Source organism: Anopheles bellator, chromosome 2, assembly GCF_943735745.2.
Source record: "Anopheles bellator chromosome 2, idAnoBellAS_SP24_06.2, whole genome shotgun sequence".
NCBI classification, from domain to species: Eukaryota; Metazoa; Arthropoda; class Insecta; order Diptera; family Culicidae; genus Anopheles; species Anopheles bellator.
The window spans coordinates 63095423-63112579 of record NC_071286.1 but is presented as its reverse complement, the minus strand read 5'-3'; the positions used below and the strand labels follow the sequence as shown (position 1 = coordinate 63112579).

The window sequence follows — 17157 nt, the reverse complement described above, 5'->3', positions numbered from 1 at the left end:
ATCATAACTAATGACGTGATCATGGGTTTATGGTTATGGCGTGGAACTCAAACCTCAATCACCACAGTGGAAGCTGCCACACGAGCCGAGGCCGAAAAAAGCACGCCAAGTTATTAACAATCGGTAATAACATCTGATGGTAATTACTTTGAAAGGGATAAAAAACAGATATTCATGAATAAATAAATGAATTCGCGATACTTTTTCAACAGACCTCGTAGGTCTGGTAGTCCATCGCAAGCAACACACTCCACTTGTCACCTTTAAAAAATAATTTAAACAATCTCACTGTCGAGCCTCACTGTCGAATGCACCTTACGCCCAGTACCCTACTCCGGGGCCGCCGCCCGCACCGTGGAGCAACTTCCTCCACAGTCCTCCACAGCAGCCACAGCAACCTGTCAAATGTCGCCCGCCCCACACGCCCGCCCCCAAGAGCGGCGCGAAATGTGCATATTAATTTTCAATCAAACCGCGGCGCGATCGCCGCGCCGATCGCCTGCCCGCCTTCTCCCGTCTCGCCTGTAACACCTCGGTAAAGGTCCGGTTATTTGACCAACGCCACAACACCGCGCATGGCGCAAGGCGCAACGGCAAAACAAAAGGCCATCCAACCTGGTTCCAATGGAACGGCCGTACGGCGGCGAATTCTTGCCACCGGGTGACACCAACTGTCTTCCGTGGCGTGAGCGCAAGCAGCACCACGCAGCGCGTTAGTTGGCGTGGAATTCGCGTAGGTCGCGACCGAACGGCCAAACAATTGAATATGCGCGGCCAATAAATCGAAGTGGCGGCCACTTTTGTCGTCTGATCGATCCCGGAAACCCTTGGTGTGCCCCCGGGTTGGCTGGACCGGCGACGACTTAGAACACGCTGGCAGCGGAGGATCAGACCCCCACGGGTTCGCGTTTTGGGTTTCCGGTTTTCTGCCGGAGGCCAGACCAGACCAGCCCAGAAGCAACCGGGGCTTTCCGTTTGCGTAGAGTAACTAACTACAATAAACAACTCACTCACCAGTGGCCTCCGACCGCCCCGAATCAGGTCCAGGCCCAGTAGGAGACCCGCCAGTAGTTCGGACCGTCGGGGTCGTATACAAGTCGGTCGCCGCTGCGTTTTTTTTGTGTGGTCCGCGTGACAGCAATTAAAATTTATTCTCCTTCAAATGAAAAATTTCTTCTCTCGCGGAACCCCCGAAGTCCGGTCAGGTCCGCCAGCGGCGATTAAATATTCACAAATTGGCGTTCCGGCCCCAGGGTGGACCTTCAGTTCCACGCCTCCCCGCAGCAGCAGGTGTCAACTGGTGGTGGCTTCTCTAGCCGCACCCCACCATCTAGGACGGACGAGCCAACAGTTATTTATTACGCTAAGCCTTCAACGCAGAATTAATTTTCCAACTCTGGGGACAGACCCACCGAACAGCGGCCCGGTTTTGGTGTTGGAAGGCAAAGGGTGGCCGGACGATGAACATGACCGGGAATGGCTGCGGACAGATCGCAGTAAAGGTGCGATCTACGAAAACGAACCCCTCGCCAAGAGGTTCTGTCGAAGCTTGTCCCCCTTAAGAGTGAGAGAGAGCGCGAGAGTCGGCGAGGAGTATATCCAAGCGGTGGCTGGCTGGTGATGCAACAAATCATAGATATGGCCGGTATCTGCGGCCCCGATCGTCTCTCCAAAGGAACCGGTGGGCCACACCGTCCAACTGGAGGATCTGGGGGGGTTTTCTTGAGGTCCGGGACACATGGAGACATGTGTACCGCCGGGGCTCCGGGGTGGGTAGAAGATACGGTAAAACTTACACATGTAGATCGCAGCAGCCGCGGGTCCGGCCAGCCCAGTCGGGGCCGTCGGAATAACGAAATCATAAATTAGAAAGAAATTTGAATTTTTCCACCATCCAGACCGTGGAGTGGCCAGACTTTCTTCCCACCCACCTGGATGGTGGGGGGGCGCCCAGCGTCGTCGTGAGAGATCACTCTCGCGACTAGGCGAACGAGAAAACCCCGAAACCCGGGGACCGGTTCTCCGGCTGGCCTCAACTCACTTGAGAGCTCCCCAGCTCCACGGCTAGATAATCGCGACCACCAGTCCACCCGGTAAGATAGAAAGGGAGAGAGAGAGAGCGAGAGAGAGTCCCGTTACTGCAAAGCGATCATTTAGTAATGTGTCAATTTTCTTCTTCGCACTCTCGCCCCAACAACAGCCGACTATGTCGGAAGAGACCTGAATTCTGGGTCTCCCTCCAAGTCCCCAGTGGGGATAGAAGCGCGAGACAGGCTGCCCAAGTCTCACCTTCCGATCGAGGTCTCGCGGGCTGATTATGCCCGGGGTTAGAGCTGTTGCTGGTGAGTCGATGACCAAATTCTTTATCCCACTTCAAGCTGGGGGCCTCCCCGAAAAAAGCCGATTAAGTAGCAGGATTACACATCGTGATCGCGGAGCGATCCGGTTCGGCAGGGCCCGGGAATCGTAAATCCCAACACGATCGTAAACCGCCACCTCGCCTCGCCATCGTCCAGGAACTGCAGGACACCGCACCACAATATGACTTAATTTGCTGTGAACTTGTCACTTCCATGTTTTCGTGCGCCATTTTGGTGGACCGAAGCAGGACCGTCCCCTCCAAGACGTTCTCTAACGGGGTAACGGGCTCTGGAAATGTGTCTCGGAATTTATTAGATTTGGCATGAATCGGGTATCGGGGGGGGGTCTGTCGCCCAGAACCGTTCTCCGGCGTTCGATTCCTCATTCACCGAGATATCCTATTAAACTTTACGACGCCTGCGCCCAACACTGAGCGTCACCCGTGGAGCCCGTTGGAAACTTTATCTATGCTGGCGTGTGGCTGGAACCGATGGATCCCCGATGATCGCAATCATTTAATGGTCGCACTGCTCTCATTTCAAACTACGCTCCACCACACAACACGTCCGGACGTCTTTCTTTGGGCAACGACGAGGAAGACGACGTCGTGAACAGGCTCCGAACACGATCTCGGACAAATCGCACACACCATCGCCTGTGCGCACGCCTTCTGATAGCCGGTCGGCCCCCATCAAGAACGGGGTCCCATCAGAACTCGTTGGTCCATCCATTACTTCAGCCGGCCTCCCGGGGGAGCGTGCGGAAAAAGGGCGTCCAAGAGAGTAGCTGCCTTGTGCAGGGTCTCCACCGCATGTTCTGTGTGCTCTGGTCTCTCTCTTGTCAAGTGGACGACTACGGCTGACCACTCTCGGACCAGCTTGAGGGGCAGACAATGTAATGCGCCCGATGGGTCATTACATTTTATATCCCAGCATCACCCTGGTGCACATCGCTGCACAGTAACTGGTCCGTAGTGGCCGGATTTGTTGCGTTGCTCCCGAAAAGCCTTATTATCGCGGAGGGCCTGATGCATTATTAGACTCATTACTGTGATCGTTATTGCCGCTATTAGCCACATTATACCTTATTTGTTGTCGCTAATTTCTTGCGATCGATCCACCGATCGTGTTGAGTCGCTCGAGTCGCTTGGTTATTTTTGGAGGAATTCTTCAACCAGAAGATTTGGACGATCCCCAAGAGTTTAGACGAGACTCCAATCCAATCAGTCGAAACCCAGACTCGAACAGACCAAACTCGAGACACCGAGAATCGGTTGCTCTCAGACGTTACGCAATACATGCGTCAAGAGAATTGGCAGAATGGTGACCACTTTGGCCACCGGCCGTCCCCAACTGTACAAACAGGGGGCCCCAACGTCAGCAGAAAGTGGCAGCCGGGCTTGCTGCAGCTGTTCTGCGACCGGGTGTCCGGAGACTGGGCGCCCAGGCCATCGCCCAAGAATGCGCCTCAAAAACAGGACATACTTTCGAAAGCAGCCGCCCAACAACAGCATCATCACCATCTCGAGTCCGCCATCATCATCATCATCGGAGGGAGAAAAAAGCGCGCGCGCGCACACATACAAGCAGCCGGTGGGCAGCCGGCGGGTGATGGCCATTTCTTCGTTCTACCTTCCTTCTGCCTCGAGCCCCTGTCTCCGTGGTCGAGTGGTCCAGGCGAATGAGCCCACACGAGAACTAATTGCGCCACCTTCCCGCGTCCGGGGCCCTTTTCGATCGATCGCTCTCTCTTTCCCACTCTCGAGCTCTGGCGCTCCATAAAGGAAATAGCTTCTTGAGACCGTAGATCTTCGGAGACCCCCACCAGCCGGCCGGCCCTCCGGAGATCCGGCGGCTCCGGGTTTAGTTTTTCTCCATTTTTCATCCTCCACACTCAGCGGCGCAAACGGTTGATCAACATTCCTGGGTTGCCCGTGGCCACCACCACGAACCCAACAACCGACGATCAGCGGCCCAGTGGAGCCCACCGTACGGAGCTTGAGGACCCCATTAGAGCCCCACCAGCATCCCAGCACCCAGGAACCCGGTGCAAAATAGATTCTAGGCTACGCGGCCTACGGTTTCTCGACGCCGCTACGTGTCCGGCGCGCGAAAAAACTAAATCCCAAGATGAAGATCCTCCTCTGTGGCTGGGCTGGGCTGGCTGGACCATTCTTTCGCCAGAGAGAGAGAGCGAGCCCAAGAGCCCAAAAAAGCCGATCTCCACGAACAACACTCCACACCGAGTACCTCGAACCATTTTGGAAGTGTGCACACGCGGAACACGTAGCACGGCCACGGCACTCAGATGCATTCCTCAGCGTGACCTGGACATCATCTCCTGGCGAAGGGGCTCCTCCAGTGGCTCCACAAGACTCCGGTGGAGAAGCAGCCACGAAACATATGTTCAAGAAGTGCGCGCCCGCGACGAGGACCGCCGCGCTGAGGGAGTCCGTCCTGATATTATGTTCTTGTTGTGCTCCCCGTTGTGCTACATTCGTCGCTCGTCGGAGGCTCTTATCGCCCCGCTTGCGTTTGTGTTCGTGAGTGCCATGATCCATCTCCCGGAGGCCGATGCTGACGATGTGGCGCAAAGTGAAATGGAGTGAAATGCTCGCCGAATAAAGTTATTATCGTGTTAAGGCAGTGCGCGCAATTGATAAATGTTTCCCCGACCCGATTCAGCCTCGGGTAAAGTATGATCGATGGGCCCCCCGTTTTGGTGGCCTCCGAAGAACCGTCGCGATCGGAGCCTCGGAGTCTGGCCGGAATTCGATTTAGCAGGCGAATTTTCCTTTCCTTTCTGTTTTGCATAATTTTCCGCGCGAGGAATTCTTTCCAATGCTTTTCTAAGAACATTTAGCAATCCGCAGACGCACCACGCAGCAGCAGCCCCAACCCGAGGCCGAGATGAGTTCTAATAGGGACCAAGATACACAACCACCCAGCCGGGGCCGGATATTTTAATTGCACTAATTAATGCATACATTAAAGTTAATAAGTCTTAAGTAATTACTTGTTTTGCTGCCGCCGGCGGTGCTGGTTTAGGCTTGATAATTCGCCTTGTTAGCGCGATTTACGCATTCCTCCTTCCGTCCGGTCGGAAACGCTGGAGTTCGTTCACCACGCGCGGCTATGTTTTGGTCTGTGCGTTATGATGCTCCCGGGCGGGGAGCCACAAAACCCCGCGATTACCCGAGGCAGACAGAGACCCGGGCTGCGTTTCGAAAGCAAAGCGCAACGGGTTTATCAGCCGCCCTCGATGCTGCGTCAGAGGTGAGTTGGTGGACTTCTGAACCGACCCCTCCGGGAACAACAAGGTCCCGGGGGTCCCATCACACCCCCTTATCGCCCATCTGCATAGGCGTTAATCAGATAATCCGGGAGCAATAAATTTCAACAAACGGCGCCTCGGCAAACGGACCCAGTTGCGGCACCGTCTACTATAGAGCGCTGTGTGACGCTTCTTTTTGGTGCAATAAATCACAAACTCATGACAGCGGCAGCAGGAGCAGCCGCAGCCCGTTGGTCTTGGAATAGAAGTGGCCGATAAGGGAGATCAACGCCTGGCGATAGGTTCGCGCTATCATGTGACGATGAGAGCTTAGGTGATAAAGAGATACACCCGTACGTGTCTCTGGGACGTGTAGAACTGGGCCGGATGAATGAAGTTATACGGAGGTGTTACACTTGGAGACACTCTGCGCGGTTTGGCCAGGTGTCTCGTCATAACATCTTCATCGGGTGAATTGGGCAACACGACACTGTGCGTAGGTTACGATCATAAATTTAACTACAACTGACGGGGCGACAACAATCCTCCGCACAGAGTGTCAAAAGCACAGATGAAGCAGTCAGAAGTATTTGGACAGTACAATGCGAGTTTGGGGTTTTGGTCCTTCAAGGTACTGTAGGCGATCTATTCACAAATCGTGACGTTCAAAACTAATGGTGCTATTGAAGCTGAATCTAGAACCAAGCAAAACATTATGTTTTGTGTGTTGATAACGTTTGCTTATTACACAAATTATTTAAACTATTGCTATTGCTATGAATCTAGTCTACCAACAGGACATAATAATGCTCAAGCACTTTCCAAGAACATCCTTGAGATGTCAAACGTCGTAGATATCGATTCAAAATAGAACAGGAACTTGAGCCTAGTACAAGTTAAGCATTTTCCAACGCTTTTGAGGCTTCGTATTGCATTTTTCACGCCTTCGATACTTATTCGATACTTATAGTTGACAACTCCCAGTTGATCCCACCACTAGCACTTATTGCTTATCCTGGAGCGAGACATCACCACGACGGGAGCATTTGAACCAAATTTTACTAATAGCATCGGCTTCAAGTAGACTACTTCCACAACGTTATGAGTTCCATTTGGGATTTTGCCCGTCGAAAAGCGTTCGTCGAACTCTACATACTTGCATTTCTTTGCCAAAAATAAATTAATTAAATGTAAACGCAGCGCTATGTGCCAAACGCTACACATGTGCTATAAAAAGCTGTCGAAAAATCGCCCAAAAACCTGAACTTACTTAAGAACAATCAGAAACTTGAACTTAACCAGACTCGAAAAACTCCAAACTCGAAAAAATGTAGACGTCGGATAACGTTAGAACTGTGGCTTCACCCTTTGCCAACCGCGGCCAGCAACCGAGCCGTAATACAGTTGCAAAGTACTGTCGTGTCGTCGTTGTCTCAAATCGCCATTACACGAACGAAAGCGGTCAGAACCCACCCACCCACCACTAGGGGGTGGTGGTGGTCCGTCGTGGACGTGTACCACGAAGAAAGTACCGCGAAAGAAATTAATCGAAAACGGACACGAGAGAAACATAATCGAACATCGAACTTCGTCTCATTCGTCCGTTTTTGTTGCCGGCCTTTCTTCGAGTCGAGTGTGTCAATTCCCGGGCGCGCTTCCACCACGGGTCCCGCCCGGAGAGACATCGGAGATAAGCAACGGGTGAAACGGGGACACGGCGAGGAAGAAAAACATAAAACCGTCATACCTCTCCCAAGCTGGAAAAGCTGCCAGCACTCGTCGTCGTCGCCGTCGTCAGCCGTCAATAGGCAATCATGTCGAATCGAACGATCTCGGCTCTCAGGTGCATCTCTCAGGGATGCACCACAACTGCATCCGCCGTCATCCGCGGGACGATGACAAAAACAGCAAATGGACCGACCGCCGCAGTGAATAAAGAGAGTTGTAGGTGAAAGATGATTAATCTTCAACAAATTTCCACGCTCTCTAGTGGCTCCGGCTCTGGCTCTGGCAGGCCGTTAAGATGCCCAGATCTCGCACAATGTTCAAGGTGCGCGCGCGCGTGGTAAGTGTGTGTTTGTTGGCGCCTCCACTGCCACCCATTTTCTCACCACCACCGCCCACCGCCACCCAGCACCACCCCGCTAGGTAATCCTTCCCTGGCCAGGGCGAACGGATGATTATCGACAATTGTTGTTCACATTTGTGCACATTCATTTGTCTTCCATGTTCTCTCGCTCTCCACGATGCTCGCCCCACGATGATCACCGCCGCCGTGTGTCGGTTGGCGAGAGGCACAGCATAAGAAGAGGCTGTGTGAAACCGCATCGACCATCTTTATTTTTTTTTTTGTCCTCGCTTTGCCTGCTGCTGGCCGAACCACATTCCGAACGGCGGACGAAAACGGCGGAACGAAGTGATGCAGCGATGCAGATCGAATGCAGGTGACCTGCGCTGTGCTGGGGTGGAGGGCCGCGAGGGGTGTAAAACTGCATGTGAGTCCTCTCGCCCCGCGTCCGGGTCCAGGCCCGGGTATCAGGAGCGGCTAATCGGGTTTAGTGTTACTCCGGCCCGTGTGCTCCTCGCCACCCATCGATGCGAAGATGAAGTGCGAAAAGTCATTGCAATGGCAACCGGCCCGGGGTCGAACCTCCCCCCGGATCCCCCCGGACCCCTCTGGACCACGGGACCGAGAGGCGCGACATTAAGGAAGCCACAAAGTATCCTATTTCATCATAAGCACAGGCCGGCATCTTGACTGCAGCGGCGTGGCGAGTGCGAGAGCTGGTGGCTGCCCTCTCGCCTTCCCGGTCAGGTGTGAAGTGAGGACGATTTATTATAATTTGACTGCGGACAGCGTCACAGACGATGGCGTGCGATGGCCTCGCCTGAGACAGAAGTTGTCAACCGTTCCGGGGGCGCTGCTGGGGCGCTGGCCTCCGATAACAAATGCACTATAAATTGTTGCCACTCACGACATCGAACCACGATGGAGTGAGCAATAAGGGCAATAAGGGTCGGTGGATGCAATCGGTTCATAACTGCAGGCCGTGTGCCCATTCTAAACAATCCCCATTCGAGCAGTTCCGATAAAAAACGAAAACAAACGCAGCGCGGCAAGGTTTTCGTCGTGTCAATAATTGGAAACCTTCGCAGCACGTTTAGTGCCGTGAGCCAAGGCAAACGACGGCTTAGGACGGTGGCGGTGACGATCGCCGGAAGCCCTATCGGTGGCCCTCGAAGGACACTCCCGACCCCGGCCATTGTTTTGAACCGCACGCACGGGGGCCCATTAACGAACACCGTCCCAAGGAGAGAGAACGAAGACGTCAACGCTGGTCTTCGTCGCGCGATAAGGATAATCTTCGGCTAAGCCAGATAACACTAATTAAATTACTGCGTCGTAACGCTTCGGGACGGAAGGTCAACCTCTCGGACTTCTCTTGGGCCCTGAACTCCACAAACCCAAAACCTCATAGAGGTCGGTCGCTCATGCGCACTTTCGGGTGCGTTTGGACCACGAAAAGCATAAAGGTATGGACCGAAAACCGGAGCCTTGACACATCAAACGGGTCTGAAATATGAAACGGTTCCTTTTGCTTTGCCCTTCCATTCCATCCATGTTTCCTGTTCGCTTTGAGCGCGCCACAGTAAGGAGCACTTTCTCCGAACTAGAGACCCAAGGAACCAGCCCAGCGAGGTCAGGTTAGTGTAGCGGGAACTTGGTTCAGTGTAGTGTATCAACCCCGTCATCCGAGCGCCGATTGGTGACGATGAAGTAATAAAAATTCTTAACCCGATTGTCACCCGCGCGGCCAGCCACAATTACTCACCATGCCCTGCTCATGCGTTATCTTCGCGTCCCATGTCCCATGCCCACCAGCTCCTCCGAGACCCGGCCAGCGACACGCTTCGGGAACTTTCTCTTTCATCTCACAGAAATTGTGAAGAGTTAAGCAACCACAAAAAAAACGGCCGACGGCTCGTTCGGAAAAGAAATCGAATCGCTGCTAATAGAGAGAGAAATGGCCCGTTCGGGAAATGGTCGCGGGCGAAAGAGTGAGTCACACACATGTGGGCCCGACGGGCAAAAACGGCTCAGTCAGCCGTAGTCAAATGCGGTTGTGAAAAAACAACAACCCCATCAAAAACCCATCATCAGCCATCCGCCAGCCGGGCGGCGTTTGAAGAACAATCACATTCCAAGCGCGCGTAAGACGACGGCCGACGATCATGATCATGGCCGCGCACCGGAGGTGGTGATGAGCTCACATGAGGACGGCGAAACCTTTCCCTTTTGCAACCGGCACCGCCGCCGCCAACAGTGCCATGTGTTTGTGTCTCTGAGGCCACGGCGTCAGTTCAACGCACCGCGCAGGTTTGGTGCGTATTTCAAAGACGCAAGTGAAATGTGCAGATGACTTTGGATAAACATTCGCAAAAAACGGAAATTATTGGCTACAGGTGCACATAACTCTACTCTGGCATGGTGGCATCGAATTAAACCTCAATCGGCAGTTCACTGAGCAGGGTTACCCGGTTATGTGAAGTATGTTGAACTCATTTAGCGTATTAGAAATTGTGGACAACCCGGTGAAGAACTCATCGCAGGAAATTCTAACAGTTTACGCGTTGTCCACCTTGCATTAGGCCAGACCTGTGGGCGCAACATGCCAAGTGCTTACTGGCTGGTCCTATCCGTTGCTATTTTTTGCCCCAAGCGACCCTCGAGAAAATAGGTTTTCACAGATTTTTCCTAAAAGTTACGAGGCCTTTCGATCATTTGATTATACTAAATTGAGCCTCCAAATTTCTGTAGTAGAAAATTTTCAAAATGTTAATGGGAGTTTTTTTTTGTCTGGCTTAAGTACGTCGTAAAGAGCAACAGAAAATCTGGCGAAATGTAAGCCAAAACAGAAAAATTTACAGTATGACTTTTAAATAATGAAATTTTTAATTAAAAAAGGAAAAAAGAAGCCTTAGCCGATTTCATGCAAACCAGATGACAGATTAAAAAGTTATGCTCGTTTATGTGTCAGTAGATTTAGTACCCGTGTTACAGCCGCTTGGATTGCTAGAATGTCGTCATGTAATATTCTTTACGTGGCTAATTTGAGCTTACAATTTTTCAAAAACTGCCTTTACTTGTATTAGAGCTTACATTCGGCCAACATCCTTACAGAGAAATTTCCATCCACAACAATGATTTTGGGAACTTTTTCCACCAATTCTGGAACATTTTAATCTTGTTGGACGCCCAGGCCTTTCATCGTCTTCCAAGTCCTCAAGATTCTCTTGAAATCGTTTCTCCAAACACAAAAATTCCAACTCTTATGGGTAAAATTCCCCTCATTATGGGTTTCTAACGTCAAACAAGTTCAGCTAGTCTGTAATTTTCCCTACAACTGAAAGATGATCCGCGACGTCTTATTATGGCCCAATTTCCGATCCCAAATCGCCACGATCAATGATCGCCCAAACAGGAGCCAAACTTCCAAACACAGTTCCCAAACCAACCGAAAGGGCCTTTGGTCAGCAAGGGCCACCCAGCACCCGATCTCGTGCTAAGTACTAAACATCAACACATTTTACCGTTTAGTTTTAAAGCGCTACCATCCTGAAACCATCCTGAAGTCGCCTGCGGGCGGCCACCGGTAATGGCCGTGGGAAGTTGCGATAATACCGCCCTCGCGCGACCAGCCTCGGCGAGCAGCGAAAGTAATTCAATTCTCGTCGATAGCTATTTCTGCCGTGAGGCCGGGTGTGCCGAGAAGAGGGCACTTTCTATCGGGCGCAAAACAAAACGCAAAAAAAGTTGGCAAAAAAGAAATAAAACGGGCCCGGCGATGGCGATGGCCGGCGCGCGAATGCCACCGCCGTACGCTGGCGGCCAATAATTAGAAAGACGCGAAACCGGCGGGCAGCTCACCGTCGCGAAATATGTTGCTGGCGGCGGCGGTGGTGGTGGCGGTAGTGGCCGCCCGCGCGCCCGGGCGCGTGCAATGAAAGTGAAACAACCCGCATCCCGCTGGCCTTCCCGGAGAGCTCCGGGCCGCCGCCGTTAATAAATCCGTTCGCCCCCGGTGGACGTATCCGCCACGCGCATTCCAATGCGGTCATTTCTTGGGACCGCGCGGACATTTCTCCCTCAATTTCCGCAATGTTAGCGTTTTTGCCCGCAAACCTTCGGCTTCGACGCGGACGTTACTTTATAGTTGCAGTTCGATCGAGCGTACGCAACACCACCCGTGGCACTACGCAATCGAGCATACGTGTCCGCCGGGATATCCCCCCGGGTTTGGCCTCTACCGCCCCCCTCGCAGAAGCGGACTTTTCTTTTATTTTCTTATACGAGCGCCCATTATGTTGGAACTGGTATCTTCGCCGCTCTATCTTACTCTTGGCCGGCGGCTCCTGCCCGTTGGCGGGAGATAAACTAAAGCAGCGGAGAGGCGCAGGACAACGAGCGAGAGAAGGGCACGGCGAACGAACTCCGACGACGACGATTACAACAAACGCTGACCAGCGCGCCGCCCGGCGCGGGTTCGTTGTTTGGCGCTCGTTGCTGTTCTTCGTTTGTCGGTTTCTTCGGCGCACGGTCGTTTTCCTTTTCATTTCGCTACAAACGCGGTGGCCGGTGGCTGGTGGTGGTTGGTGGTGTCCGGGGCCGGGGTTCGTGAAATTGAAAAATTAACAGCTGTTGAAAATGTTTCGATTCGGCCGCCGCCGCCATCCGACTTGCAGGACCGTGTGTGCTCCCCGCGAAGGAGCAGCACCAACAACCGAACTCCACCGAACCAAAGTGGATTGTTGTTTTAGTGTGCGGGGCCGGTTTTTCGTTACCAGTTTGCGGTTGGCCCCTTAGCTGGGGCCACTTAATCAACATTGGCCCTGATGGAGAGCCGTCGGTTAGAAATGGGCGCTCTCGGCAGAACGAACGCTGGTGGGAACCGACTGACGGACCTGCCTGAGGGCCAACGACCAGGAAACCAGGAGGAAGCCCCCAACGTCGAAGATCTCGTCTCGAGTCGTCGTAAGCCATTTTAAAATTTTCCAAACGCAACGATTACCTTCTTTATAAAACGCTGCAGTCGGCCCCGTAAGTTTGAGTTAACAAACATTTGAAAAAAACAACAAACGGCCTTCGCTAGAGCCGGCGGCGGCAGCTGGATGGCGAAACCATATTTTACATCGGCAGCGAGCGAGTGGTGCGCGGCGGTTGGCATTCCACAACTCGCGAACTGCGAAACACGCATTCGAAACACGTGCACTACGCGACCGAAACCGACCAATAACTCCAATAATCCCCACCGATCCGGTCCCCAGAAGCCGCCATTCGAAAAGGGTCCCCACCGATGGCCAATTTTGTCGCAAGCAGCGCGCAGCAAAGGAAATGTTTAATAACAGCACTTTCCACCGATCGAGCTCGCCTCGCAAAAACGCGGAAAGAGGGCCACTCCAGGGGGGAAGGGTCAGTTGGCGTAGGCCTCGACCGTGACTTCACAAACCATCCTCCCGGTGGCCTCCTCTCACCAGCCGAATGCGCGTCAAGTTCATTCGATTTCATTAGCCCGAGGTCCCCGCCCGAAAATCGATGGCCTAGAATCGGGAGGGCTGTGACCCACAGAAATGCGGTCACACACACGATTGGTCTTCCCCCCGAAAAGTGGTCACTTTTCGGTGATAAACGCACGCCGGTGACGATCACTGTTATTAGCCGGGGCTTCCGGCTTCGCCACACGGGGACCCCAATGTGAGAAGAATTGGGAATTCGGTGCCACATGGTCCGCTCGTCGTTGCTGGTGGTTGGGAACCGGGGGAACTGGTCAAGGCACGGGCACGATTATTAGTGCAACGACCAGGTAGCGCCACCAACCGGCTCTGGCACAAGGGCGGCTGCTTTTTGGGATTTTGAGGCCACCCGAAAGGGCCCAATTTGTGCTTTATCTTGTGCGCGCGAATTGCGGTCGCTTCGCAGTCCACTTAAGCAGCTCTCCAAATTAACCGCACACCAACTTCAGGTTCTTCAAGATTCTTGCGTAGATTCCACACGCAAAACGCGCGCGCGTCCTCTCTCTAGGCGCACGCACATGTACTCTGTCGCGTGCAAAAAGGCGGACACCCGAGTGCGGTAATGTATACTACTGGGGTTCAACACAAACGGGAAAACTGAGCTGACTGGACTTACCATGCGACTGGCATCCTAATTGACTTTGAGCTAAGATCCATCCCGCACTTCGGACTTACAATCGGATCGGCTGGTTGGATCTGAGCCAAACCCTCGCCCCATCGTACCCGATATTTTCTGCTTGGATTTGATCCTCTCCTGACTGACTCCCGACACTGAACAGTTGAGAGCGGTGCCTGTTCGCAGCTTAGGAATTTCAGAACTTCAGACGTGTAGTAGAACAGTCTTACCTGCTCAAATTTGTCTAGGTGTTGAAGTTAATTCCTGCGGTTTTAGGCGACATTTCTAATCTAACTACAACAACCAAACTTGTGACTACCTTAACAAAACTATTGTCCGTCGTTAGCTACTACTTTTTCCAATCTTTTAGGTAGTTCCTAGATTCCGTATCGATAGAACTTCTCATCTTTATCAGCGATCCCTTCAGAGCCCCTTTTTTCAATACTTTCACATTAAGTTAAATACTTTCATAATCATAATTGTGCTGCTAAATCGTTACTCATGCAACGGAATAAATACTAGTCCGACTAGTCCCATCCGACATTTTCTGAATAGGTTTTGAGCGGTTTGCGATATTGGATCGAGCGTTGTCATTTTGAAAATCAGCTTATCATGTCTTTTATCCCATTCTCGTCGTTTCATGAACAAAGCTTTGCTTCAGATGCATTAATTGTTGTTGATGAGAAAAAACTTAATCAGCTGTAATCAGTTAGGTTAGGTCTAGTCAATTAAACTTTGCGGCTCGTTAGCAATACTTCAATAAATAAGTAAATAAATTCAGGAGGCCGCTCCGTGGCCACTTTTTACTGTAAATAGTTGAGATAGGAGCCTTAATGAAGAACGCGTTGAAGGCCATTCCAAAAAAGAACTTTTTGGACCTTTTCGAAAATCCGAATAAAGGTAAACAAAATTGTCTTGCAGAGCATTAAAGGAAACTTACAAGAACAAAAATGTTTTTTCAATTATGAAGCAAATTCCCTACATTTCTTTGTCACAGTAGCATATCGCAAGAAACCTCCGAAAAAACGGCTCGTCAAGACCGAGTGGCGAGACCGTGGCAAGATCCGCAGCACCGATCTTGCCGCCGATTTGTTGCGGTCAACGAGTTGGGCTTCTTCGGGGTTCGGCGTTTCGTTTTCTTTTTGCATAAATTATGCTCCAACGGCAACGCGGCTGCTCCACAGCTCCCGTAACCTCACCCGGTGGCCGGGTGATGATGGGGTTCACGAAAAAGTCTGTCCACACTTCAGCTGCGCCGCAACGCACAGCGAACGCAAAGTAAAGGACGCAACACGATCGCTCGCCCGACTCCCAAAGTCCACGAGTCCCCAAAGTGCTCGTGCGGCCGACCCATGCTCAAGAGTCGAGAGCCCAAAAGGGGCCCGGCGCAGTCCGCGAGGTCACCTAGGTGGGTCACCTCCACCCATGGCCCTGACACTCGGCGAGCAGAGAGCAGAATTCTGGCCACCGGTTACATTCCTGTTTTGCCCCCACGGCACACACATACACACGTGAATCGCCCCGCTTGTTGTGTCGGACGAATTTTCCGCTGCGTCCGCCTCGTCCGAGATGCAATCGCCAACCTTTTGACCCTTCCCTCATGATCTGAAAGTACTGGGGGAAAAGATCGGTCAGTAAGTCGCGTCAGATCTTTCTCGGTCGCGGTGGCCCGAAGAGACTCACCATCGTCCTCCTGGCCACCCGGACCATGGCACACATTCTTGGAGCACAGCTTCCAGGAGAAAGAGCGAACAAAAAATCGTCGCACGTAGCGCACGTACGCGCGCGCCCGGATCGTGAGATATTACGCGGGCCCAGCAATGACGGCGACGCTACAGCGACTCGCTCCGGTCTCGAGGACGACCCCGGAGTGGACCAAGGGTCACCCCGAAACTTGCGCCTTTTTCCACCCGAATCCCCCCCCTTTTAACTGGGGGCGATGGAGAAAAATCCCAATAAATCGAGTCTGGCCGCAGCCGGTCTGTTGGACCCCTTTCAGTCGGCTCACATGCTCATGCGGATCTAATGGACTTGGGGCACTACTTGGGGACAGCTTGGGGCGATCGCGTTGTTTCGAAACGGCGCAACGAATCGAGCTGGCGACCGCCACGGCGACGGAGTTGTCGCCGAAATTAAGTCGATGACGACATGACGACCCGCCACCGGAGATGTGACGAATCAGCCCGCTTTCCAGAGAGGGACCCACAAACGAGAGGGCCGTGAAATTTGTCGTAATTTAGTCCACTAACTATGGCACTGTTTGAAGCTGAATTCGGGCTCCTACACAGAGCATGGAATGGCTTGGCTAAATGGATAACCCTCGAGTGGCTCGATTTCTTCAGTTCGCGCGAACGGCGGCCAATTCAAGGCCAAATCGGAGGTTACAAAACTGCGCCACGGCTTTTTCAAGTCAATTAAACGTGCAACCGAAGAGGAAAGGGACCCAAGGAATCCGAACATTTCAAAACCACCGCCCCATCGGTAATCAAGGATCGGGCTCCCAAACGAGGGCTGCCGGAGACAAATTTAAGACCTTGCCAAACGGCCGACATGGCGTTTGATGCAAATGCGCACCCGAAGAAACGCCAGACGCAAGCACGGTGTGATAAAACCCGGGGGAGCTGAAAAGAGATAAAAGCGGGAGGCGCAAGGACCTCGAAACTCACCCGATTGCATTCCAGTGCGGCCGCGCTGTGCTCCTCGCGCTGCCGGAAACAGTGCGTACATTTGCTCTTGTTGAAGATATTCGGCGAAAATTTACGACACTCGATGTTCCGGGTACCCATGTTTCTCGATTTGCCCTTTTCGCCCCAAAACACTCGGCAACTCTGTGCCAAAACAAAACTCTTCGCACACACCGGCCCGGGGTTTTTTCACGCGACCCACAACAACAACTGGAACGGGGTGAGGCGGAACGGAAGTCGGATCACTGTTTCACTTTTCACGCGCCCATCTTGTGAGCGCGGTCACGTGGCCCACGCGGTGTCACGTGGTCGTACCGAGACCACCACTCTGGACCCCAAAGGATGCAGCTTCAGTGCAACTTTCGCCTTCATCTACCCTTCATCTCACCAACTCCGGGCACCTTTCTCACCACCGGCCACCGCTGTGATCACCGGAACCAAACTGCTATCTATCTATTTTTCTCGGATCTTTTGTTTCGTTGTTTAAATGGAACCACACTGGCACACTAGCACGCACTTGCACAACAATTTGGTGCCTCACCAATCGTACCTAAAACACTCTCTCTCTCGTTCTCGCTCACTGCTGAAAATAGATAACAAAACAGATCAAACAGGATGTTTAAACCGTTTCACCGTAAACCGCGGCGGAAG

General features: G+C 52.6%; 1 protein-coding gene across 1 annotated transcript in view; it reads right to left on the bottom strand.

The window, feature by feature from the left end:
- LOC131209506 (protein outspread) overlaps window positions 1-16608 on the bottom strand; it is a 173714-nt gene extending 157106 nt beyond the window's left edge. Inside the window, exon 1 of the mRNA XM_058202591.1 lies at window positions 16489-16608. Coding sequence (XP_058058574.1) covers window positions 16489-16608 — 120 coding nt within the window. The remainder of the gene's footprint in view (window positions 1-16488) is intronic.
- Window positions 16609-17157: the final 549 nt, after the last annotated feature.